This window comes from Tachysurus vachellii, chromosome 6 (assembly GCF_030014155.1).
Source record: "Tachysurus vachellii isolate PV-2020 chromosome 6, HZAU_Pvac_v1, whole genome shotgun sequence".
In the NCBI taxonomy this organism is placed as follows: domain Eukaryota; kingdom Metazoa; phylum Chordata; class Actinopteri; order Siluriformes; family Bagridae; genus Tachysurus; species Tachysurus vachellii.
This window is the reverse complement of record NC_083465.1, coordinates 28,117,235-28,144,579: the sequence shown is the minus strand read 5'-3', so window position 1 is coordinate 28,144,579 and position 27,345 is coordinate 28,117,235. Positions and strand designations below refer to the sequence as shown.

At 40.9% G+C, this 27,345-nt stretch overlaps 1 protein-coding gene across 1 annotated transcript in view; it reads right to left on the bottom strand.

Annotated features, from left to right (window-relative positions):
* Positions 1–26,166, bottom strand: part of galntl6 (polypeptide N-acetylgalactosaminyltransferase like 6) — a 250,994-nt gene extending 224,828 nt beyond the window's left edge. The window contains exons 1-2 of the mRNA XM_060871463.1: positions 26,012–26,166; positions 25,398–25,626 (exon numbers count right to left, since the gene is read on the bottom strand). Of these exons, the coding sequence (XP_060727446.1) occupies positions 25,398–25,535 (138 nt within the window). The 5' untranslated portion in view covers positions 25,536–25,626; positions 26,012–26,166. The remainder of the gene's footprint in view (positions 1–25,397; positions 25,627–26,011) is intronic.
* Positions 26,167–27,345: the final 1,179 nt, after the last annotated feature.

Below are 27,345 nucleotides of genomic sequence, written 5' to 3'. Positions count from 1 at the left end.
GGCACAAACGTACAACGTAGGCAGCACTCAGCCATGTCCTCGTCTTTAATAACAGACTGCAGAAAACTAACACTGCATGCAGGCCTCCTGCCATTTTGATTAATGAGAGCTCCCGCTGCTTGGCCTTTGGATAACGATGCCCTCTCTTCGGCTTGGACAGTCGTGCTCAAGGTTATTGTTCTATTTCTGAATAACCACGATGAAATGAAACTATTCAGGTTTTCAACAAAATAAAATCTGTTCTTGATTTTTTTGTTTGATTTTTGGGTAAACGCTGAGGTCAGAAACATGACATTAGATGATGAGATGATGATCTACGCTGTACAAATCCGTCAGCACACAAAATGCTTATTTTTCTATTTCAATAGGCTTCACTAATGCTGTGTTTGTAGGAGTACATTCACTACATTGCACTTACTACATTTTGTTTGCATGTTTTTTTAACATACGGGTTTTTCAGAAATTAGAAAATGTTTAAGATTCCAGACCTTAGAAAGTTTTACTTCACTTTGGACATTCACGAGATTACAAAACTATTAGAGAAAGGTAATGAATTCGACTAATAAGTTAATTCGGCTGTATATGAAATAATTTGAAGTATTGAACCTTGCCTCTGTTTTGTCTCTACGATCTTTTTCACTACAGCACAAGTTCTCTATAGCTAAGAAACATCCAAATGCAAGAAAGAAACTTCTGGACAGTTTAGCCAATTGCTGCAGTTGACTAAAAATCATAACTCACTTTAAACAACAGTTATTTCTGATTTTTTTTTTTTTACTATGAATGCAGCAGGACCATTTACTTGTCTGTATCTGCCACAATTCTAGTAACAGTCCCTCTGAAACAGTTACTCCAGCAGAGATAGAGACATCACTAGCAGACACAACAAACAATACATTTCTCATGTATACACCTTCTGACTTAAAAGAGGAAAGCTTGACACATGGAGATGAAAAGGAAGAATTGTTGTGGGATATCGGTGAGCGGCATCTTTGGGATCGGTTTCCAGGAGCAAAAATTAAACAAATGATTTGGCTATATTGTACCCGAAATGTCACATCGTTGATGTTAGATTCTTGGTGAGAAAAGTGCTGTATAAAGCAATAGCACATTCTCAGTCACAATGGCACGGGTACAGATTCGCAGCCATGTACAGTAGATATTCAAAATGAATTTTGCTCCAGTGTTATTGCTTAAATATCTAATCACCAACTAGGAAAAAAAAAACACATTTCTGCTCTGGAATTCAGAACGGTGTCCAGGTGACGTCAACATGGTAGCTCGCAGCGGGACATCTCTCTGTATTTGCTATAGATCAAACAACATACAGGCATTTACCACAGTGACTTACATTTATCTCATTTATTAGTTAAGGGTTACTGGCCATGCTCAAGTGGAAGCTTGGCAGAAACTGTATTTGATGTCATGCCCTTCCAATGTAAAGTTTAATGTCTTTTCCAGTGAACTACCACTGCTACTGACATTATACCATCTGCACCCTATTCACTGTTATGAGGTAGGACATGTGGAAAGTGGACACTCAGTGGTTTAAATGATGCCCAGAAGGTTGTGAGATTAAATCCTGACACCACCAAGGTGCCACTGCTGCACTCTTGACCATGACATCCTTGGTTTATTTATTTATTTCAAAATAGACATAATTCAGGCTGCGCACTTCTGAGGTAGGTTGAACGCAGCGTATTTAAACATGAATTAGTTCAACACAACAGCACAAGTGAGTGTCTGATGATGAAACACCTCAGTAATGTGACAGCTCTGTACATCGACTTTTAGCAAAAAAGCACTGTTTAACCGTGCTGTAAGAGGCAAAACTACTGGCAGGGTTACAGCAGTTCTCATAAAATTAGAAGATTTAGACCTCTGAATCTCTTTTCTTATTCTTATACACCATAAACACTTTGATTCATCAGAATGTTAATAATAATAATAATAATAATAATAATAATAATAATAACAATAATAGAGGGGGGCACGGTGGCTTAGTGGTTAGCACGTTCGCCTCACACCTCCAGGGTCAGGGTTCGATTCCCGCCTCCGCCTTGTGTGTGTGGAGTTTGCATGTTCTCCCCGTGCCTCAGGGGTTTCCTCCGGGTACTCCGGTTTCCTCCGCCAGTCCAAAGACATGCATGGTAGGTTGATTGGCATCTCTGGAAAATTGTCCGTAGTGTGTGATTGCGTGAGTGAATGAGAGTGTGTGTGTGTGTGTGTGCCCTGCGATGGGTTGGCACTCCGTCCAGGGTGTATCCTGCCTTGATGCCCGATGACGCCTGAGATAGGCACAGGCTCCCCGTGACCCGAGGTAGTTCGGATAAGCGGTAGAAAATGAATGAATAATAATAATAATAATAATAATAATAATAGTAATAGTAATAATAATAATTGATAGTCAATGCAGTAATAATGCACATCAGCCAGGAGGTCAATATATTTGCTATGCAGATATTCAGTCCTGTCCTGGTCTTCAAGGATTAATAAAAAGAGCTGCAGATCAGTTCATTGTTCGCTGCTGGAGGGCTCATTTCCTGTTCTTAATCTAATGCCATCACCACACGGCTTGAAGTCAGCACATTTTAAATATATTCTTTACACAGAGGCAAAAAAGGCCCAGAGGACCTGAGGATATGAACGGTCACTGACACTTCTGCTTGCCGTGTCTTGATCTTTGGAATTTTATTCTGTGTAAGAGGAGAAATCACTGTGTGGACTATAAACACTATAAGCTCCCGGTTCCTCTTTTACATCTGCAGTGGAATAAAAAAAAAACCTGAATGGAAAATACGCAACTGAAGTAATATAGAATACCTGATAAAGGGGAACTAATAAGTGACTGCTTTTATTTTAATCATCATAGCACATGTTATGATGAGCCATGCGTGTGGTGCATATTAATAGGAATGTAGTGACAAGATAAAAGTCCTTTTTAATTCAGGAATCTTTCAAAGGTAGTGAAGTGCATGCGACTACCCACTAAGGCCAATTAGATACGATGTTAAAGCGCAGATACAAACTCATCCAATTTAAGAAACAAATTCATTTCCGAGGGCACTTGCTGGAGTGGAGAGCACTCGGAGGCCGGTTGATAGCTGATTAAGTATTAGCACCAGGCGAGCGAGACACACTGGATTTATTACCCACGCCTTTGAGTTCCTCTGTTTAGTGGAAGCATTTTTAAAGTAAATGACTCCAGGCTCAGGAGACCTTCTCACTGCCTCCAAACATTAGAAATAACAACCGGCTACACGCGAACGAGCAGAAAGGCACCGTATGATAGGAGAGAAAAATATCTGAGAAATGGAAATGAGGAATTTGAATCTGGGTCACAGTCTTTCAGGAACAATGTTTAACTGAGATGAAGGAGGGTGTTACAAGTTTCTTCAAATGACATTAGGACTTGCAGATTTGTCGACTTAAATCCGCCACCGATGTCCAAACGATACATTGAGGACACGTTGGTGCTTAAGCTAAATTTCAGGGCTTCTTACTGAGATTACTGAAATCATCTGCATGCACTTTCTGACTCATGTTGTCTTTAAAAAAAAAAAAAAAAAAAAAAAAAAAATCATCATCTTATAATAGCTACAGTATATTAAGAATATATTGTGGTTCGTTGGCAGGAACGGTTTCAGTCGTGATTATATAAATCTGCTAAATCTTCAAATTTCTGCCAAAATTGATCTGAGATCATCACACTTTAATTCAATATAAAAAAAAATCCCAGTGTCTCTGTGGGTTTCATCCAGGTTCTCTGGTTTCCACCCACCTCCCACCTCCCACAAACACAGAGTTAGGGTAGAAATGATATGACTCTATAACCAGCAAATGACTCTATAAGCAGGATCATCAAACAACAGACTGAGTAAGTTTTCTCTGGCTTCGAGTTATCCTCCAGCACAGTCTCGTCTTACATTAAAAATATGACCGTAATGAATATTGTCCTACCACCAAAACTGGCTGAAATGGGTAATTACTTGTAGATGATACAATCTCATGCTGTAACCGCGAGAGAAGGGAATGAAAGCGAGAAGGAATGAGGGCTAAAAAGCAGAGGATTTTCTTAATCAAACATGGTGAGTGAGAGAATAAAAGAATCTAATGAGTAAGGAATAACACCCAAAACGCCGTGTTGTTTTGTGGAAATTACGTGATGTACCCTTAGGGGTCCCTCAATTTTGAATACTGTCTTATTGCACTTATACCACAGTGTCTCATATTTTTTATGAAAGGCATGTGGCGTGTTTTAATAGCTGGACAAGTCATTTGGTCACCAGCCTCCCTCTCTGTCTCTTTATCTCTCTCTCCAACAAGCCAGAAAGGAGGAACTCGTCGGTCTTGAAGACTTTCCTAAGCATTAAACTTACAAACTTAAACAAACAAAGTGCTTACAACCCAGTCTCATTCCAAATACATTAAAAAACACTATCTAGACAAAAATATAATGATATGTTTTAACATTGATGCAATGATACAATGATATGTTTTAACATTGTTAACCAACACTGAACATTGTTAACCAACACTTAACATTGTTAAACAACACTGAACATTGTTAACCAACACTTAACATTGTTAAACAACACTGAACATTGTTAACCAACACTGAACATTGTTAAACAACACTTAACATTGTTAAACAACACACTTTTTATCTTTTGGAATTATTTGGAGCGTTCATTAAGAAGAATTATTATTCCAGTCCCTGTGTGTGAGCCCCTAGGCAAGGCAAGGCAAGGCAAGTTTATTTGTATAGCACATTTCATACACAGAGGTCATTCAAAGTGCTTTACATGGGAATTAGAAAACAGTTTATAAGAGAGAAAAAAAATATATATTATATATGTAAAAATAAAGGGGTCACGGTGGCTTAGTGGTTAGCACGTTCGCCTCACACCTCCAGGGTCGGGGTCCGATTCCCGCCTCCGCCTTGTGTGTGTGGAGTTTGCATGTTCTCCCCGTGCCTCGGGGGTTTCCTCCGGGTACTCCGGTTTCCTCCCCCGGTCCAAAGACATGCATGGTAGGTTGATTGGCATCTCTGGAAAATTGTCCCTAGTGTGTGATTGTGAGAGTGAATGAGAGTGTGTGTGTGTGCCCTGCGATGGGTTGGCACTCCGTCCAGGGTGTATACTGCCTTGATGCCCGATGACGCCTGAGATAGGCACAGGCTCCCCGTGACCCGAGGTAGTTCGGATAAGCGGTAGAAAATGAATGAATGAATGAATGTAAAAATAAGACATACGATAAAATCATAATAAAAACAAAGAACAATTAAAGAAAATAAATGTGATTTCAATAAAAACAGTTTAAAATATGTTAAAAAGAATAAAACAGGAGTAAAAAGTGATTAGGATAAAAGTGCAGTCATTGTGAAGCAGCACAGTGATCATTTAGTAAATGCAGCGTTAAACAGATGTGTTTTTAATCTTGATTTAAAAGTGTCTACTGTTGATACAGAAACTACCCTAATACAGAAACAACTGTGGTAGCTCAGTGCTTAAGGTGTTGGACTACTGATCGGAAGGTCATGGGTTTGTACCCCAGGACCAAGCTTCCACTGCTGGGCCCCTGAGAAAGGCCCTTAACACTCAATTGCTCAGTTGTAAGTCACTCTGGATAAGTGTGTCTGCTAAATGCTGTAAATGTAAATGTAAACAACAGAATATTAGAAGAAGCATGTTAACAGTTATGTGTTCATTCATGCTACAGCTTGAAATATGATCTGATCAGATGACTGATGACACTGTTACACAAAAATAACGACTGATCTGATTTAGCCGCTCTGATAAACAATACAATGCTAAGAGTAGAAAGGACACAGTTGTGATGGCTTTTCATTGCGTTTGTCAGAAAATGTTATGCCACCAGAGGTGGGGATCAAACTGAGCCTCTGGCAGGAAGACTTGATAAATGCCCACAGAACAGAATTAGACCCGAATGTAGGATAAAAACAGACGTCTTATTGAAAAAAAAAGGAAAACCCGGGAAAAACACAAAGTACAGCAAAATAAACTCAAAAGAACGTACAGAAACCAAGAGGGAGTCACGTGAGACGGAGACGATCATAAAAACAGAGATGAAGACTGAGGCCTGACAAACACTCGACAGCAAGTATAAATAGGACATCGAATTAGGGACAAAAAATGGTGGGAAACAGGACAATGGAATGGGTGGGGCAAAACACATGTGGGTAACCAATACATCAAGACAAGAACAAACCAAGCTTCAAATAATGACATAAGTCCAGTCCTGCCAGATGACCCTCTGGTGGTCAAACAGGGAAATGTCCTAGCAGTCACTGACAGCGTTCTCGTTAAACAGGCATGTATTTGTTCTCTGGCTAAGACGTGAAACATTATGTGTGGAATTCATGTAATCGTGAATCCAGCCACGCTGACACTCGATTCCTGCCTCCGCCTTGTGTGTGTGGAGTTTGCATGTTCTCCCCGTGCCTCGGGGGTTTCAAAGACATGCGTGGTAGGTTGATTTCTGGAAAATTGTCTGTAGTGTGTGATTGCGTGAGTGAATGAATGAGTGTGTGTGTGTGTCCTGCGATGGGTTGGCACTCCGTCCAGGGTGTATCCTGCCTTGATGCCCAATTACGCCTGAGATAGGCACAGGCTCCCCGTGACCCGAGGTAGTTCGGATAAGCGGTAGAAAATGAATGAATGAATGAATGTAATTCAGCCACCATGTTCCCGATTTATCCGAGTTACCCTTGCTATAAAAACATTGACCCAGTTGTTTAGCTAGAGCAGTAACTCATTGTACTGGATAACAAGATGTGTATATGAAATTCATTTTCTCTTTGTTATAGTATATCAAGTCTAATCTACATGTGAGACGACTCTTCTCCCTCTGTGTGTGTATATTCCACTGTGTTTTTTTGCTCTGTCTTTAGCATGAAGTCAGTGGCCCCCAAAAGTGTAACAGACGTGAGAACATGATACAAAGAAGTGACCAGATGTGATAGTCTTTCTGTCCGCACTGAATTTTAGCCATCTACTGTAGCTCTGTACTATTAGACTCACAAAGGCAGAGTTGTCAGTTTTGTGTGGTGTTAAAGAAGCTTTCACACACCTCCGTAATGACCTGAATCGGTGACTTTCACACTATACAACATTCCATCACATGACGTGTAAAGGAACAGTGCTGATTACGTAACACTCTCTTCCTTATAAAGGAATACAGGACGTTGTTCAGGTTCTCAATGGTTCTCCATCTCTCAGCTATTTCTAACCTCCATTTTTTTTCTGTTGATCTCATTTCAGAGCCATGGAAACAAATGAACACAATGAAACGCAAACAGTTTCTCCAGATTCTGTGTGACAACCTGCTATGTGCGCACTGGAGCATAGATGGTAAGTTGAATGACTCACAGTTAAAAAGTGACTAAATAGATGTGGAACTGTTTCCATGAATGAAATCACATCTTTTATTTGAACACGTACTCTGAACAGAAACCTACAAATCTCATATTGTTGTCTACAGGTTTTATATTGATATTATTAAGCTATTTGTCTGTTCAAGGTGGTATCTGCTAGGCTATTTTCTTGAGCTTTCACAAAGGTTCAGTTTTATTAGAGAAACTGCTTTATACGTAGTTTAACATCAGACAGGTGGAACTGGGAGGGGCTATGACCAAACCAGAAAGTAAGAAAGACTAGATAAATATTAGATTTGGACTATAAAATGATAATGACAAAGTAAGATTCACTGCCAGTCCCTAGAGATGATCGTAGACAAGAGGTATAAATGACTGAATTTTCTGAAGCACATCTCCAGCTTGGTCATATACAGAAATGACACTATTGAGAAAAATCTTGGAACTTAAGAATGCCCCAAAACTAAAGAATTAATCCTTAAAAAAATTATGATTGATGTCATAAAGCATAACGTCGCTGTCGGGCGGAAACCTCGTATGTCCAAATTTGGTCAATTTCATATTTTTTCACATATCGATGCTATTGGTCAGTCCCCACGTGGGTCTGTTATTTTTTAAGTTATTAACCAATCTAAAGTCTTGAAAATAGCTTGAGCGCAAATCTCATAACTCCATTGGACACTTCAACTGTCCACCTCTTCCTCACTCCGCGGGAGAGCTTCACGGCATATTTCTCCTCAAGAAGAGTCGCAACGAATCAACACGTCTTCTGAGGTAAATGTCTTCAAAACACTGGGCTCAAAGAAAAAAAAATCTTGACCCCCCGCTAGTTCTGGTGCTCGTCTGAGGACAGGAATTTAGCGCAAGACAATCCACTGCAACGCGGACTAAACCCTGTGCACTGCAGATAAGGTACGGTGTTTTTTAAATTTCCTGAAAAAATAACGGTTTTGGAGATACGAGGATTCCGCCTGACAGCGACTATATGGGAATAGGACCCAGATGTTGTAATAGTTTTAAGGGAATATAAATAACCATACCAGAGTCAAAGTGTAAACATAAGTTAACACGCAGTTTATTGTAATCATAAACTCAGTAAAAAAATAACCAGACTCAGTGCTATCAAGCCTAGGAGAAGTAGGAGTGTCTGGGGATCCAGGTTCAGGATCTCAGGGAGAAGATGGTGAAGGAGGTGAGAGAGAGAGAGGGCGAATATAGGCGAAAGGAGGAGATGCAGGAGTTTTAATCTCAGGACAGCAAGGTTCAGCATGAGGACAAGCCTCAGTTTGGGTTCTCTGATCTATAAGGTCACACAAAAGGGTCTGGGTGGATGTATTGCGAGTTAGAGGTTTCTTCACAATGTGTGACGGCATGAAAGGACACTCGGGAAGTTCAGGAGAACAAGCTGAGTGTTTCAAGCTGGATACAAACAGATTTATTTGTAAATTGTTCTACGAGAATTTACACAAGGGATCTGGCGTTCGTGTTAAGTCTGTAAATTAGAAAAGAAAAACGTTAGGCTTTTGCTTGTGGTCCTGAACTGATCGACTTGCTCTCGTATAATTTGCATGGATTACTGCACTTTTATTTATAAGTAATATACTCTCCATGTTAAATGGCCTATTTTTCATTATGATGACAGCATTTAGCAGATTCTCTTATCCACGGTGACTTAAGGAAGAGCTTAGGGGTCTCGATCTAAATTAGATATATAAGAAAGAAAGAAAGAAAGAAAGAAAGAAAGAAAGAAAGAAACTAACATCAATAAAAACTAATGAGCAGTTTATTGTTATTTTAGAAAAAAAAAACTTCCACTTCTGCCTTTCAGCCATTAACTGCCAGCGTTTGTAAAACTTTTCTAAATTGGACAACTTTTTTAAAAGCCTTATAAATGAGGCCCACTGTTGTAATCCTTGTGATGAAAGATAAAGACAGGCGTAGGGTGTAAATTAATAGCACAGAGGAGAAGACACATAAGAGAGCTGTGCTTATGTGGATGGTGCTCGCTTACAGATCTGTACAGAGAAACTGGTGGAAAAACGTCTCTGCTTAATTATTCAGAAGTGACACAACAAAACAAAATTTTGCTTCAAGAATCGGAAGCATCTGAAGTCACATTTGAAGCACATGCTTTGAAGCTTTTACTTTCTACTCCTTGTTGAATTTGAGTTCTCTGTATAATTTGACAGAGTGAAAATCATTTTTTTTTCTCCTTTTGTCAGCTGGATAATTCTCATTAGACGCCAGACGAAGAGTATGAACGGCGAGGGAACAGATCCGGGCCAGAGGGAACCAGAGAGAAAGAAAGGTAGAGAGAGAAAGAGAGAGATGGAGAGAAATAAAAGAAAAAAGCGAGCTGTCAATCACACAGCCGACACACAGGGGGGGTCGTGTCACCACATAGTACCAGCTGTACCAGCCTCGTCTCTGAATGTCAGTGATTGAAATCTTTACGTCGACAAAAGTGCTGCCAAATGGGGCCATTCTTCAAAAAAAATATGTGTTGTTATTGCCAGTATAATGTTCTGTTCCACTGGGTTTTAGTTTTACATTTATTCACTTAGCAGGCACTCTTAGTCGCAGACACTTACAAGATGAGCAAGCAGCAGATGGTACACGGATACGAGCACACAGACAGACCCACGAACTAAATTCAATAGATACTCTCAATATTGTTCATATTTAATTGTAAGCTAAGTAGCAGCTAAACAGTAATTATGTACAATGTGTGTGTGTGTGGGTTGGGGGTTTGATTCCCGCCTCTGCCTTGTGTGTGTGGAGTTTGCATGTTCTCCCCCTGCCTCGGGGGTTTCCTCCGGGTACTCCGGTTTCCTCCCCCGGTCCAAAGACATGCATGGTAGGTTGAGTGGCATCTCTGGAAAATTGTCTGTAGTGTGTGATTGCGTGAGTGAATGAGAGTGTGTGTGCCCTGCGACGGGTTGGCACTCCGTCCAGGGTGTATCCTGCCTTGACGCCCGATGACGCCTGAGGCACAGGCTCCCCGTGACCCGAGGTAGTTTGGATAAGCGGTAGAAGATGAATGAATGAATGAATGTACAATGTGCCAAGGATGTAAGTTTAAACAAAGAATACTTATATATATGGTATATAGCCAAAATTGTTCTGAGTTCAACCCTATGTAAAAGCTTTGGGATAAACCTTTGGCTACATAATAATAAATAAAGTCATGAGAACCTGTTAGATTTCATTCAGGATATCAAGTGATGAATGTAAGGATTAAGACATTAGGACACAAACGATGGCTTTAATAGACCATGTCGAAACATAGGAGGACAAGTTCCACACTCTACTTTGTATAGAGAAGACAACAGTCTGAACGAGGAGTAATACAGGAGCATAATACAGAGAATTCTGTGACACCAACTACCACCAACTTCCTGCACCACCCTTACAAACCAACCCCTGTGGATTCATGGCAATTCACGCCTACAGACCTTGATATCAATGCAATCTCCCAACGCCACAGGTGCGAACCATGCAGTGTTTAAATAGCAAAGCTTTACTTACTGTTCTGACTCTACCGAATCTCTTTGGATGAAACAATGGATTTTAGTCTTTAAACTCAGTAAAATATGCCGATTTCCTTTCTTATTGTTTTATTGTTTATATACTGAACATATCTATCTCTCTCACATTTACCAACACATTATAAAAAAAAAAGAAAAGTGAATTATAATATAAAGGAATAGGTTATAATATAACCTGGGACTAGACAGATACATGACTTTATTCATAGTTTATGTGTATTGTGTGTTTTATGATACACAGTAAATATCGTGTTTATGATACACAAAAAAAATGCTAAATAGGCACAATGTCATTTTTCATTTAAAAAAAAATTATTTAAAATTTTAAAATTTATTTACTTTCTGCAATTTTCTATTTTAAAAATACAGGTTCTATTCATAAAATACACAAATACTGTTTTACAATTTTACCAATGATGTGTATTTTTGACCTCCTTCTAGAGCGCCATTTACTGCATATTTGCTTGTGTGAAATTTTCGTTGAGAATTTTTTGTTATAAGTCTGTACTTGTGACGGCTCTAATTCTGTCTACCTGCTGCACACACACTCGTCCCCTTTTACTTGTCAGATTAATGGACACAGACGACATATGACCTTTATGGAATCAAGAACACGCAGGGATGTTGAAACACTCACCAAAATAAAGTACTGGACAAAGCTGTCACACAGATGTCCTGCTTAGAGCATGCAGTCACCTGGTTTGAGTCTGTATTAATGCATCTGACCAGCCTGTATCACTGTATTATATGGTACACATGTTAGCGTGATGGAATGGTTGAACCTGATTGGTCAGAAGGTGTGCATAGTTCTGGCTATAACATAAATTATAGGTTAATATTAATGCACTCACTCTACTGTAATGTGTTATCGTTTCTGCAGTAATGGTTCATACTCAGGGATTTTTTTTTATAGTGTTACAGTGAAATCAGCCATTTTTGAACTGAATGGACAGAGCTGGTTTAGCACCACCGATGTTTTGGGTATCTGGGGTGGTAGCGTGTCCACGGGGCAACCTTTCTCCAACATATCAGAGCAACGGAAGCCAATCTAGAACCTCCTGGATTTGCAGAGAGAGATTGATGGAGTGCAGCACTTCAGAGCAGGTAAAGGCGAGTCTGGCAAATTACTAGCTGCATTCTTTCCCCCTTGTTTGTTCACTTCTATGGAAGACGACGCTCCCTAAACCACTGCACTCTGCCAGCTTCCTGGGCTCAGATCTCTAATCCCGAGACTCGACGCAGCAAAGGCTGTGTGACCGTATTTTTACTATTTTGTTCTTTACTCTCAAAGACTCCTTCTTTCACCTTTTGCACCTAATAAACTGCTGCATTGTGAGTGTCAGTGATCAGCATTTACTGCCTGGGACAGTAGATTAGACTGACAGACAGACAGACAGACAGACAGACAGACAAATAGACAGACAGGCAGACACAGACAGACAGACAGACAGACAGACAGACAGACAGACAAATAGACAGACAGGCAGACAGACAGACAAGCAGACAGACAGACAGACAGACAGACATACAAATAGACAGACAGGCAGACAGACAGACAGGCAGACAGACAGACAGACAAATAGACAGACAGGCAGACAGACAGACAGGCAGACAGACAGACAGACATACAAATAGAGAGACAGGCAGACAGACAGACAGACAGACAAATAGACAGACAGACAGACAGACAAATAGACAGACAGACAGACATACAGACAGACAGACAGACAGACAAATAGACAGACAGACAGACAGACAAATAGACAGACAGGCAGACAGGCAGACAGACAGACAGACAAATAGACAGACAGGCAGACAGACAGACAGACAAATAGAGAGACAGGCAGACAGACAGACAGACAAATAGACAGACAGGCAGACAGACAAATAGACAGACAGGCAGACAGCCAGACAGACAGACAGACAGACAAATAGACAGACAGGCAGAAAGACAGACAGACAGGCAGACAGACAGACAGACAGACAGACAGACAGATAAATATAGACATCATCTGATTAAAAAGAATAGCAGAGTATTCTTCTAAACTCTTCATGGAAAGATGGCAGAAGTACCTGTAGGTATTTGTTACCAGTCTGTTAACAAATAAGATTAAAACCCAATTTAACTCTTAATGCAGCAATTAAAACTCCATCACAGCTCACTGCAACTGTGGGAGAGTGGAGACGGTACTTCAGGAAGACATTAAAAATTTTCATCCTGCAATTACCATCCAATTTGACAATTAGCATGCAAATGGTGTTAATAAGACAGAAATATGGCACTCTTTCATTACAGCCTTGAGTCAGACTCGTGTACAATTTAATGAGCCTCTTTGAAGGACTTTGGGGTCAAAGTGAGTCAAATCAGACTTAAAGGTAAAATAAGTAACCTTAGTCATGAGGGAGAAATAAATTCACTCTGAAATATGATGCTGAAATAAATAGATAGTTAACTGAGTTTTATTTTTATTTTTTTAACCAAAAAATTAATTAATTAATTAATGGCAAGAAAGATGCCTATCTCAGGCGTCATCGGGCATCAAGGCAGGATACACCCTGAACGGAGTGCCAACCCATCGCAGGGCACACACACACACTCTCATTCACTCACACAATCACACACTACGGACAATTTTCCAGAGATGCCAATCAACCTACCATGCATGTCTTTGGACCGGGGGAGGAAACCGGAGTACCCGGAGGAAACCCTGAGGCACGGGGAGAACATGCAAACTCCACACACACAAGGCGGAGGCGGGAATCGAACCCCCAACTGTGGACGTGTGAGGCAAACATGCTAACCACTAAGCCACCGTGCCCCCAACAAATATTCAAGAGTGAAATTTATGGCTTAAGTAAATCCAAACTGAAAGTTTAAATGTCCCATCGATTTCTTTTTATTGTAATTTCAACCATATATAGCCTGTGGAGTGCATAGTGAAAGAAACAACGTTCCCTCGGGACCTTGGTGCTACATAAAACAACACAGAACTTACAAATAAGTACATTAACATAGTTCTACAAGTTTTAGATGAAGTTGCAAGTGTGCAAAACAGATGACAGTGCAGGAGATGCAGTACTATACACCACTGAGCAATAGTATTCACTCAGCAGTGACCGGTATATAGTTCTGTAGTTGTGTAAAGAAACCAAAAGATGCTACGATTGTAAACACAAGCAGTTAGTAGCCTTAAAATGTAATGCTGTGTGTGTGTGTGTGTGTGTGTGTGTGTGTGTGTGTGTCAGTTGGTTTGGGGGAAGACGCTATTACACAGTCTAGTTGAGGGAACGAATGCTTTGGTACCTTTTTCCAGATGGTAGGAGGTAGAAGAGGTAGTTTGTGTGAGCGCTGTGTGGGTTCATCCGCAATGCTCTTGGCTTTGCAGATGCAGCTTGTGATATAAATGTCTGTGATGGAGGGAAAATAGCTTCTAATGATCTTCTCAGCTGTTATTACCATGTGCTGCAGGGTCTGAGACAGTGCAATACCCAAACCAGGCATTGATAAAGCTGCTCAGGATGCTTTTGATAGTCCCTCTTTAGAACAGCCCATACAGCCCATAAAGTAGAGAAAGCTGATTTCGAGGGACCAGAAAAGGTTATCTTCCAAGTGAACACCAAGGAATTTAATGCTCTCAAAAATCTCCACAGAGAATCCGTCAAAGTTCAGTAGCAAATGGTCACGCTCTGCTTTCCTGAAGTCAACCACCATCACTTTTGTTCATAGACAAGTTGTTGGCTCTACACCAAGCTTTTAGCTGTTGCACCTCCTGTCAGAATGCTGACTCATCTTTCTTGCTGATGAGACCCACCAAAGTTGTGTCAGCGCAAACTTGAGGATGTAGTTCAAGCTGTGCATTGCTGCAGTCGTGAGTCAGCAGATTGCACAGCAGTGGACAGAGCACACAGCCTTGAGGGGCCCCAGTGCTCAGTGTGGTGGTGCTGCAGTTTCTGTTTGACCTCCGATTGACTGAGGTGTCCAAGTGAGGAAGTAGAGCCTCCATATGCAGAGGGAGGCGTTAAAGGCGGGGTCTCCGATGTTTGAAAGCCAATGTCGACATTTGAAATCAGCAAAACAAACACGCCCCTAACCCAAATGGGTCCCACCCCTGTATTGATAGCTCCGCCCACACATACATACGTAACCCAGGCAACTAATGGAAATAAATGTGTCTTTATCATAGCTGAAGGGAAGAACAATACGATTGTAGATAAACAAACAAGCAAAAATGACACACAAGCATAATCATGTAAAGGACAAAGACATATATTAGTTCTGTGTAACAAAGCAAAACCAACGTTACTCACCTATCGAGAAGGAAAAAAGCACCTCGGTGTCTTAAGTAAAGTTGAGTTTCCCGAGTCAATAACTCCTGAGCTAAACACTGTTACTACACAAAACACGGTTGTAGCTGCGTCTCTACATTACTACGATAGAAAAGAGGTGTTATTTGTGTAGTAACAGTGTTTAGCTCAGGAGTTATTGACTCAGGAAACTCCAATCTGTGAATATGTGACCAACTTCCTGCTCCTTCAGTTCTCTCCAGCGCTGGAAAGCTGATCCTATATTAACACGTCCTACTTCTTACCTTATCGTAAGTCTTTCTTCGCTTTCTTTCTTTGTTTTTATCCTCCATGTCAATGTGCACTGAACACTCTCTCCACCCATATTGACAAGGGCCCTTTCTGCTCACTGGCTACACGTTTATTTTGAATTTTGTTTTTGATTTTTTTTTTATTATTCAGCCCGACTCAGTTTTCTGAAGCATTTCTCAAAAATCGGAGACCCTGCCTTTAAGGCCCAGCAGGTGCAGCTTTTTAATCAGATGCAGAGAAATGATTGTGTCGAATGAACAGCACTCGTATATATGTCTCTTTTTTGTTTAGGCGAGTAAGGGCCAGATGGAGAGTGCGATGGGTCGACAGTCATTGAGGCAGGACACTGAAAACTTCTCTGGCACGAGGGCAATCGTGGAGGTCTTTGAGCATGTTAGAACCACAGCACTGCTCAGGGAAATGTTTAGGATGTCAGTAAAGACATCCAAGGACACTCTGTACACTCTGTACACTGAATGTACACTCTGACTATGAAAACAATGGTGAGTTCCTGTGTTAACTAAAATGTTCTGCATGTAAATGTCACAAACTCTACCAACAATGAGCAGTAATTAGAAACAAGCACAGAGATATTGCGCCATTCTGAGCTGATGGAAACATGCAAGACACCGTGAGACAAACGGAGCTGCATATCTGTCGACGCGAAACGAGCTATAAATGTTCAATATGTGTGTTATATCAATGTTGAAATGTTTTATGAATGTGCAATATGAACTCAAGCATAATCCGATGTGATCGGCACTGACCAGAGAGATCTGTTGAATCCTTAAAAAATCTTTGAAGCAGCTTCCTATCCATCAGTCAGGTCAAATAAAGGTAAACTTGGCAGATGCGTCAGACAGAGGTCCTCCATTAATCTTTACAGTCATGTGTAATTAGTATCAGCTGCATGAGTGGCCAAGAAGCCATAAATAACTGGAACGCAGGAGAGAAAGAAAAGAAGAGCTTGTCTTCTAATGACCCCGAAAAACAGCAGGAGCGTCCACCATGTCATAACCACTCATAAATCTGCTTTGGTGATTTTTTTCATTTTTTTTGTTTTTGCTATATGCTTTAACCCACTCTCTGAGGTGCTACATGTGGTCTCTTCATTTTTTTTTATATTTCTTTCTTTGCATGTACAGAAGAACCCACTGAATAAACAAAGCCAAATTAAAGTGAGAAACTAAATCATATGTGTTTAAGGGATCGATGCCGGCCCAGAAAGGAGATCTCAGAAGCAGTGTGTGTGTGAGATGGCTAACATCAAATAGGCAAAGTGCATGAAGTGTGACAGAGTGCAGTCCTCGGGCCAAAGCTGTTAGGAATGAGAGGAGGCAAGCGGCCAAGCAGCAACTCATACTGAGACTGAGACATGGCCTATCAGAGATAAGGAAGCACACACACACGCTAATCTATCCACTGACTGCACTTTTCAGAGCTCAAACTTGTTTCCCCTACAAACTACACCCCCCACCCCACTCCCCCCCATATCCGATGGCACACAGACACCCGGCCCAAGTGATTTTTTTTTTTTATTATTCTGACTTAGGAGAATAATGTGTGTGCAGCGAGAATACTGCCTTTTCACTGTTCCCAGGTCAGTTGGCTGATCCGTCTTGCAGTGCCGAGTCCTCTCATACATATTTAATCTGCTTTTTTCAGTTCACACACAGAACAGAAACTCAGATCAGCTCAGCTGAAAAACTAAGCTCAGGTTTCCTTTTTTTCTCCATTAAGGATTCAAATGTGTTCTGCTGGGATTTAATTAAACCAGCTCACTCTTAAAAACGACGCACAAATATGCTAATAACTAAATAAGGGACTTTTAATGTGCTGTGATAGCTTCATGCACTGAATAAGGCCTCTACTCATTGACCCATATGAAATAAATGAACAGAAATGCAAAGACGGTTTTAAAACGGAGGTGAATTCATTATAGAGGCAAAAAGAAGAATCTTAAAAAAAGAAAAGATGCGAGAAGGTAGACGTCTACTTGGCTATAAACGAAATGGAGAGATCTGCTATTACAGATCAGTGAAACAGCTAATACTCTATGTTCTACATTATGTTCAAAGCTAATTTTACTTTCATCTGCAAATAGGTCTCAAATTAAGGTAAAAGACACGAGTGATGACAATTATAAAGCTCTTTCTGATTGCTGTCAAGAACATTTCATGTTGGTCCGCAGTTATAATTAGGCTTTCAGGATAAAAAAGTAATAGCATTAGCAGGTTGTATTTAGCCATAGCACAGTGTGAATCATTTCCAAGTAAGAGACCCTATTTGCAATTCCAACTACAGCCTTCCAGCATCTTCCTTCATGTTTGATTCATAGTCTCAGGGTTACGACCAAGACAGTATGAGACATGCTCTCAATCGATCACAATTCGGTTATGAGGTGGAGGATAAACAAAGGGTGATGTGATTACTTCGGAGAAAGAAAACCAACAGGCCCTAGCGATCGATTGAATGCAGAGGGAAGAGCTTGCTGGTGAACCATTACATCTGAAAAAGACTAAAGGGCACTGGACGTGTTTCCTGATGTGTTAAAAACACAGGTAATAAGACACAGCAGTGACGATGGCTACCTAGGACAAACTGCTTAGGTAATACAATGATACCTCGAGATACGAGTGCATTGACATACGAGCTGTGATTCGACCAAATTTTTGCCTTCAGATACGAAGAAATTTTTACAAGCATCCGAGCCGCCGCCGAAACAAAGATCCCCAACAGCCACGGGTGAGATACGAACATCCGGTAGTGAATAAAAGGGAGGAAGAAACAAACCTCCTTGGACAGGTTTTTATTAAAACGACCGGCAGATGTTAGTGAGGAAAGCGTGATAAAAAAGGCAAAAACAAGTGAAGAGAAAAGCGATGAAGAAAATTAAGCAAAATGAATGTAAAGAAAACAGAAAGTGTAGCAATTAAGTTCAGTTAAGTTAAGAGAATTTTAGTTAAGTTCGTTAATTTTAGTGAAGTTTAGTTAAGTTCCATTTAAGTGTACAGTAGCATTAAGAGTGTACAGTAGCATTAAGAGTGTACAGTAGCATTAAGAGTGTACAGTAGCGAGTAAGTGAACGAAAGTGAAAGTGTAATTCCTCCTAACTCCTCCTCCTGTTTACTCCTCCTGTTTACTCCTCCCTCAACCTCCGTGCGCATCTTCCGTTAGCTCAAGTCGTCTGATCTCCAAGGTAAATAATACACTTTATAGTAAAACCATTTTTTTTTTAACATTCTCTTTTATTACTGTATGTTTTTATACAATATTTGTCATTTATAAATACAGGTACTGTACATTTTTTATATTCGAAACACATAAACAAAACAACTGGAGTGGAATTTTGCGAGCTGGAACGGATTAATGGGATTTCAATTCATTTAAATGGGGAAAATTGCTTTGAGATACGAGCAAATTGAGATACGAGCAAAGTCACGGAACGAATTAAACTCGTATCTCAAGGTATCACTGTACTTGTTTATCTTGCACTAATATACAGCTGGGGGGCACGGTGGGTTAGTGGTTAGCACTTTTGCCTCACACCTCCAGGGTTGGGGGTTCGATTCCCGCCTCCGCCTTGTGTGTGTGGAGTTTGCATGTTCTCCCCGTGCCTCGGGGGTTTCCTCCGGGTACTCCGGTTTCCTCCCCCGGTCCAAAGACATGCATGGTAAGTTGATTGCCATCTCTGGAAAATTGTCCGTAGTGTGTGATTGCGTGAGTGAATGAGAGTGTGTGTGTGTGCCCTGCGATTGGTTGGCACTCCATCCAGGGTGTATCCTGCCTTGATACCCGATGACGCCTGAGATAGGCAATATACAGCTGATTCATTTGATTGAAAGGAACATCCAAAAACTACATTGAACTAGTCATCTATCTAATCTGTCCGTACACCTAATGTTACATAATAAAATGTACAAAAGCACAATATAATTCATTAGGATTATGTAATACAGAACTTCAAGGCAACTGTTCCTATTGTACAATTCATGGTGCTATTAAAATTGGTTTGTCACTCAACTAGACTCCGTAGTTCTGTATATGCTCCTACATCGATTATATTTTCTTTCTACACTCTGAACGGTATTTTTTGTATTCTCATACCTGATATCCATGTCCATCACTGTGTGCCAGCACCATGAGTCAATACAAGGATTCTCATTATGAATGAAATGCTGTGGCTCAGTGCAAAGATCATAAATACTGTTTAGCACTATTAACAGGAAACAAGTAGCATTCGGATCGTCGCGATTGATTGTTACGCACGAAACGGCGGTAATATGCCAGGACTCACCAGCCTGCAGGCTTTAAAGTCAGGTTTTCAGACAGAGTTAAACCCACTGTCTCATTTTACTGCTGTTATGTTATGGCGATGACAAATATCACCTTGTGCGGTGGATTTTAATGCCATAAATCTGCACACGATCTGAAGAAGAGCCATAAAACAAAAGAGGGTTCGCTCTCCTTGAATAACAATCGCCTGGGTGGAGGAGTCAGTCAAAGTGGATATAAATTTACTCCAGCGTTTCTCTTCACAGTACAGGATAAATAACGTGGATCGGACAAGAACGAGAGAGAACCTTTTTCATCCGTATCTGCTTCGGCGGCTGAAGATGAAATGCTGACGGTTATGGTGTATAATCATGCATCGCACTGTGGGTCAAATCTCCTTGTTAAAATGCAGGAGTGATTGAACAATAAGGGTGCTTAAGAGGTTTTCCATCTCCTGTAGTATAGTTATTAGCTTAATGGAGCACACAAGCCTCGATAGGTCCATCTCGCATTGTTTCATGAGGTGGAGATGAAGTGCATTCATATCACCTTCCACTGCTGCATAACACACATGCTGTATGTAATGCTCTTTAATCTGGGAGATGGTGCTTCAAATCGCCTCATGAGGCGCATCAGAGTAATCAAAAATTAAATGTTTTTTCTCTAAAGACGCTTGGGCTGTTGTTACTGCGGTCAAGTTAAGGTGTGTGGTATGCGCTGACGATGCTGTGAAAACGAAATAAAATGTGCAAATAAAACGCACATCTGCACATTAAAAAAAAAAAAAAAAAAACGTGAATAGACCGAGAGCCAAAAAAATCATTCCAAAAAAAAAAAGAAGTAATTATCATTTTTAGCACCGTACATAAGAAAGCACAATTACTGCAAAACAGCCTTATGGTGATGAATTAAGTGAACAGATGGAAAAATGAATTTGCTCCATTAGGTTCCAGCATGTGATTCCATCCCCGTACAGCTCAATTAGATATTCAGTTCAGTAACTCCATGTGGCTCCATGTGGCCTCTTCATTTGCCTGAGCAACAGTGTATTGCTCAGTAAAAGCAAATGACAAGGGAATGAAAAAAAAAAAAAAAAATCATCTTTATATGATCAAACTCATATGTGGATGGAGAGCGTGTAGATTTAAGCCATTATGATCTATAATGATCTGTTTATTACAGGTTTTTTTAATCAACGCTAAAACGTGGCAGAAGGTTTATTAGAATTGAGGAATACTACAGTTCCAGTTATGGTTGTGCACATCTTTGCAGAAGGTTTCGTCTAATGAGAACCTTTCACACCCTACAGTAGGAGGTATCTCGCCAGCTGGATGTTCAGGATGGAAAGTTGTTTAAAGTAAAATCAGCATACTATATGATGAGGCCATCCTTAAAAATATTTTGGTTTGCAGTAACAGTAACAGGGTCGGTAGGTAGGTCTATATTTTTTTTTCAAGTTTCAATTTAAAAAAGAAAAAAAGTACAATTTTGGTGATGGTGATTACGTAGGTATGAATTTAAACAAATTAGCATATCGTGACGTCACTGACCACAAACAAATTTGTGGTATAGACCACAAACAAATTTGTTGGAACGGTGACCGCGAACATTTTGTTTACTGCAGCCGCAAGCGCGATGGCGTTGACTCTGACAGTGAATGAGAGGATGAGACGAAGCGAACGCACAGGCCATAGTGTGACATCCGTTAACCGAAAGTGTAAACATAGATGACGTCACGGGTTTTTATTTAAAAGAAAGAACGTAGCCTTCGTTTGTATGTAGGCCTGGGAAATTTATATATTTACAATACTTACTAAAATATATTATATATTTATGAATAAATTTTATTTTATTGCTTTTTTATTTGTATTTACAACCGGCAAGTCGGTCGGACTTAAAGCAAAAAAAAATAAATAATTGAGTCGGTCCTAAGTTGACATGGTCGGTCGGGTTACGGCAAACAAGAATATTTTTAAGGATGGCCTTAAAAGGATGTGGACGCACCTGACCGTCACACTCGTGTGCTTGTTGAGCATCTTACTCCTCTTTGCTGTTGTAAGCTTTTCTACTCCTTAGGGATGGCTGTACACTAGATATTGGAGCGTGGCTGTGGAGATTTCTGTTCAATCAGCTACAAAAAAAACCTTAGTGAAATCAAGCATGTCTGTGATGTCGTGTGAGTTACACTTCGCCTCATAGCATGGTACTGTATGGTTGAGTCAAGGCACTATGCAGAAGACTCCAACCTTCTTCCACTCCAACCTTAACCTCCACACCATGTTGTCATGGAGCTTGCTTTGTGCACCAGGGCATTGTCATGCTGGAACAGGTTTGGATGTTTTAGTTGGAGTGAAGGGAAAGCAGAATCCTACCGCATACAAAGACATTCTATATAACTGTGTGCTTCCACCTTTGTGGCAGCAGTTTGGAAAAGCACCGCATGTGGGTGTGATGGTCAGGGGTGCACATACTTTTGCCCACACGGAGTATATGTATGTCTATGATATATAAATGAAATGTGGTATAGGGATATATGTACTGTAAATGAGGATGTGTGGTTTCCTTGTATATCTAAGCATTATTTTGCCACTTTCATAAACATTTCTTTCTGCCTCACTCGTCGATCCTGGTTACCCCATGTCTCTAAAACAATATGTTTGAATAATGTAGACTGTAAGTGTGCTAACAAAAATCGGGATAATATGACTATTGTTAAAATGATCGCAGCCAGCAGTCCATTACTCAAGTCTACCGCAGTGTCACAGCGAGTTAAAAGTACTGGTTGGGAATTTCTCATGACGGGACGACAAGACTTCATTTTTTCCAGTCTATAATTTCATGCAAACTCCTGCTATACAAAACATTACTCAGCCTCGTTGTGGGATTTGGTCTGTGTGTGTGTGTGTGTGTGTGTGTGTGTGTGTTCTATTCAAATCATCCCAAAATCAGCCCCAGTGTCAGTTCGACTTGTCCATTACCATAACGCGTCTCTCTGCTTTGACACCAAGGGGAATTGCAATTACTCCATCTCTATTCCTCTTGTCACTATGCATGCAAATGGAAAGTGACAAAAGCGTTCCTCATTTATCTGGCCTGACGTAACCGAGGGTGGATTAACACAGGATCTGAGGAGAGCCGGCTGAAAATGCATGAGGCTGTGCGGCACTGTTCCTTCTCCTCCTCCTTCTTTTCTGATACGCTCTCGTTATCGTCATGCTATCTGGCAGTAAAGGGCAGGTCTGGCTGTTGACTTACTCAGATGGGATGAGTGTGTAGTCCAGCTCTGTGTAAAACTCTGTCGCCTTTTCTGCTGCTGATTTCAGTCCTCGTTAAAACACTGAGAAAAGGTTATCTGTGTTGGCACACGGTTATCAACGCTGTCCATCTCATAGTGGTGACGTTGTGTGAAACCACACACGCACTGTTTAGCGCTCAGTGATACGGGCCGCAGACGATTCTGTGTAATGCTCACAGAATAAAAACAAAAGGAAATCAGAGAGGAAAAATGACTAAGAATTACACTGGCTTCTTAGGAAACAGGAGCTTTAGTGGCAGGACTCGGATCTCTCGTCATCTGGCATTTTCTCAGAACTGGTATGCAGCTGAGCTTCACCCAGTATCAATGAAAGAGGATTCGACTGATCCAATCACAAGTAATTGCTCCTGGCCAACAAAGGAGGGTAAACACAGGGGGAGTTAGTCACTGGTGTTCTCCAGGGCGTATTGGAGCTAAGCTGTCAATTTTCTTTACATAGGCACAATAAAAGGAAGGGATTTTTCTTCCTCGTTGCAAACTCCAGTTCTTGTTTGATTCAGGAAACGTGTGATACAATCTAGGGAACGGGTCTGATCTCAGACGCCCCTTTCTTTCTTTCATCCACCTTTCATGTATACGTTCATTCGGATGGTCTTCTCGTATATTAAAAATATGGTCTCGGACTTCATTACAGTACACAAGACTTTTCCCATTCATAGAATGTCATTAATGAAGTGTCTCTGCACTATGAGGCCTTTAGAATGTTCTAGCCAGAGAATAAAAGCAGGGTAAAGGGCTAATAGCAGGAAGACCTACCTGTCAAACCTCCTCTAATTGCACTAGATTTCTGCCTAGGCGAGCATGTCAGATCCGTCTGATTCATCTTAGCTAAGGTGCAGAACATGAGCAGACGCAGAAAGGACAAATCCCTGTAAAAGAACCTGTGATATTTCTGTCCCTGTCAACATTCAGCTTCTGTTCATCAGAATTGGATGAAGATTGAATCGAATGGATTGAATTGGCTGTCATCGTGTGGCCCGCAAAAACAAAATGTAAAAAATTAAAGTATGAGACAAAACAAACAGATTCAGAAACTCAAACAGACTTCTATATATCACCCATCATCACTGTGAGCAGACAGGATGCTGAAACTCTGCACGAATCCATGACCATGTGATATTTTGTGTTGTTGTCGAGTTTCAAGAACCCTTTCAGTCGTTGCTAGAACCAAGAAAACTTCACGCGTATAGCACACGTATGACTTCGGTAACGAAACGGAGTCAAAACCAAATACACACATTTATCCTACAAAAGTCAGTCTTAGTAATGTCATAGAACTCCATATTAAACTCCACACACTGGGCTCCAAGCCGGAGATCACATGTAAAAATCCCAGCAATGCCATAAATATCCGCGAGAGCAAAAAATGATCTGTGCTTTCTGAGACGGAGGTGTTTACTCTCTCTCGTCCGTCGATCTCAGCGACGCTAGGCGATTGTGGGAACCTATGAGCTCATGTATGTAGAAGAGCACAGATAGTGCTGACCTCTGAGTGCGCTACTGTATGAAGTCCCATGAGCAGCAATTCAGCAGAGGAAGCACACGAATCAGGTATTAACTCAAGAAGGCAATGATCTACCAATTGATTCAAAACTTTAAATTCCGTTTTACCAGCGAGTTATTTGTGTTCTCTGTTTGGCTGCGTGTTATATCAGGATGCTAATTAAAAGTGTCGAATCTGTGAGTACAAAAAAAAAAAAGACATATTTGTCAGGAACCGATGTGAAACGGGCAAGAAATCGTTTAGTCGAGTTAAAACTTTGCTCAACAGAATTCATGCTGTAAGCAGGCATTAATACCTTTAATAGCATCCAGGATTTACATCCCAATGAAATGCAGTTTCCCTACATTACCCATAATGCAGTTCAAATACCTGGCTTTATCTCCAGAAAGATGTACACATTGCTCAGAGAGATCAGCTGCCAGAGCTTCACACTCACCATGTTCATCATTTCGTAGATCGATAACTGGCTTAAACAAGCGTCTGGTGAACCTCCTTGTATACCGTCACTGTATTCTGGGGCTTTGCACCAACATCTCCAATATTTCTCACCAGATTAGCAATCTGTTAACTGTTGAAACGAACGACGGTACTTCTTCATGATCACGATCATTGACATGTCGGTTTGTTCCATCGTAACCGCAGGAGCGTTAACAATGTCACCGTGTGACGACAGAGCATCAATACACCAAGTTGATGCTGTGCTTCACGGTGGTCCATTTCTCCAATGGACTCTAAACGGACCGGAAGTTGCCACTGACTTACCTGCTCGTCTCCTTCGTGCGCCTTCATCAGGTGCTTCTCTCTGTACAGTGACCACAGACCCACGTTGGGCAGGAAAATAAGAGCCAGAGTGAATAAAAACGCCATCTGCAGCACGCGCTTCTGTCTCCTCTTCATCATGAAACTTCCTTCTTATTTCTTATTTCAGTTCAGGAGACAAATAAGAAGCTCTGTGGGGTCACAGCAAGCTGCTTGTTTGGCAAACTTTCACCTGGAAGACAGAACACACACACAGCTGACTGGAAAGGAGACTAAACTGTATAATCAACACACCAAAGCGCACATTATATACAGTATATTATATATTATATATATATATATACAGTATGTTAGATATCGAGTCCCCACGCGCGCGCGCGCGCGCACAAAGCCGTGTTTACAAACATTTATCATTTGTTTAGTTTGAAAAAAAAAATAAATAATAATGTTTTTTTTTTTTTTAATAATAATGTTATCATATGTAGCAGAGATATTCTTTAAAGAGACTTTAAAGACAGCTTCAGGACCATTTTTGGTATTGATGGTTAGCTTTTATGCTACATAAAAGGAGGCTAAAATGTAGCTGATAATGAGAACTGATGTGAATTGTGACTTACTGTAGTGGCGTATTTTCATGGTGACACGCGAACACAAACACGGCGTTTCTCCGTAGTCCTTCTGTGTGTTTTAGAGCAGCAGCGACGACCGAAATAAAACACGATGAAATAAAAGAAATGAAACGAACGTTATTTTCCGTTACAGTTTAAACGCCCAACGGCTCGTGCCGGTTGGGACGCGCTCGCGCAAGGATTTCAAAAAAGCCTCGCGCTCATCTCTTGAAGGATTTTTGCGCGCGCGCGCGCGGTGTGTGCATATGTGTGTGTGTGTGTGATATTCTGTGCGTGTGTGTGTGTGTGTGTGTGTGTGTGTGTGTGTGAACAGCGTTTTCGTTGCAGGTCTCCGTTATTATTTTTTTCTCCTCTTGTTCTCTCCGCCTTTTCCCCTGCGCACGAGCTCCCGCCTGATAAATCCGTTATTCTCCACGTGCATGCGTAGGAAAACATTCCCCAGCAGGCGGGCGATTCCTCTTCTCTCTGTCCGTAGAGTGCAGGTTGTTGTGTGGAGAGAGAAAGTGGCGTGTGAGAGAGAGGGAGAGTGTGTGTGTGTGTGTGTGTGTGTGAGAGAGAGAGAGAGAGAGAGAGAGAGAGAGAGAGAGAGAGAGAAAGTGCGTGTGAGAGAGAGGGAGAGTGTGTGAGAGAGAGAGAGAGAGAGAGAGAGAGAGTGTGTGTGAGAGAGAGAGAGAGAGAGAGAGAAAGTGTGTGTGAGAGACAGAGAGAGAGAGAAAGTGAGAGAGAGAGAGACAGAAAGAGAAAGTGAGAGAGAGAGACAGAAAGAGAAAGTGACAGAGAGAGAGAGAAAGTGAGAGAGAGAGTGAGAGAAAGGGAGAGAGAGAGAGAGAGAAAATCTCCGTTATACCGCGCGTGCGGGTGGAAGCACTGCTCGTGAGGTGCTTAGATCACGTGCTCATTTCCTTAGGTTTTTTATATTAATTAGACTATAAATAACTCCTAGGACGTCTAAAACGAAATGATTTCCAGTGCGCGCGCGTACACCAATGCACTGGCATGCGCGCGCGCTCACAAAGCGCCACTCGCGCACAATCACATAAACTCACTTTACTCACTTTCTAGTTTTTCGTTTGTTTATTTTTTTTTATTTTATTTTTCATTTTGCATAATTTCAGATTTCAGACCGATCACGTCTACCTGCTTATGTGTCTTATACACATTATGTTTATGATTCAGATTTGTTCAGCTGATGTGTTTCCTGAATGTGCACGTGGGGGGAAATACATGTATATATATATATATATGTGTGTGTTTGTGTGTGTGTGTGTGTGTGTGTGTGTGTGTGTGTGTGTGGTGATAGTATACATTGAACATAATTCATA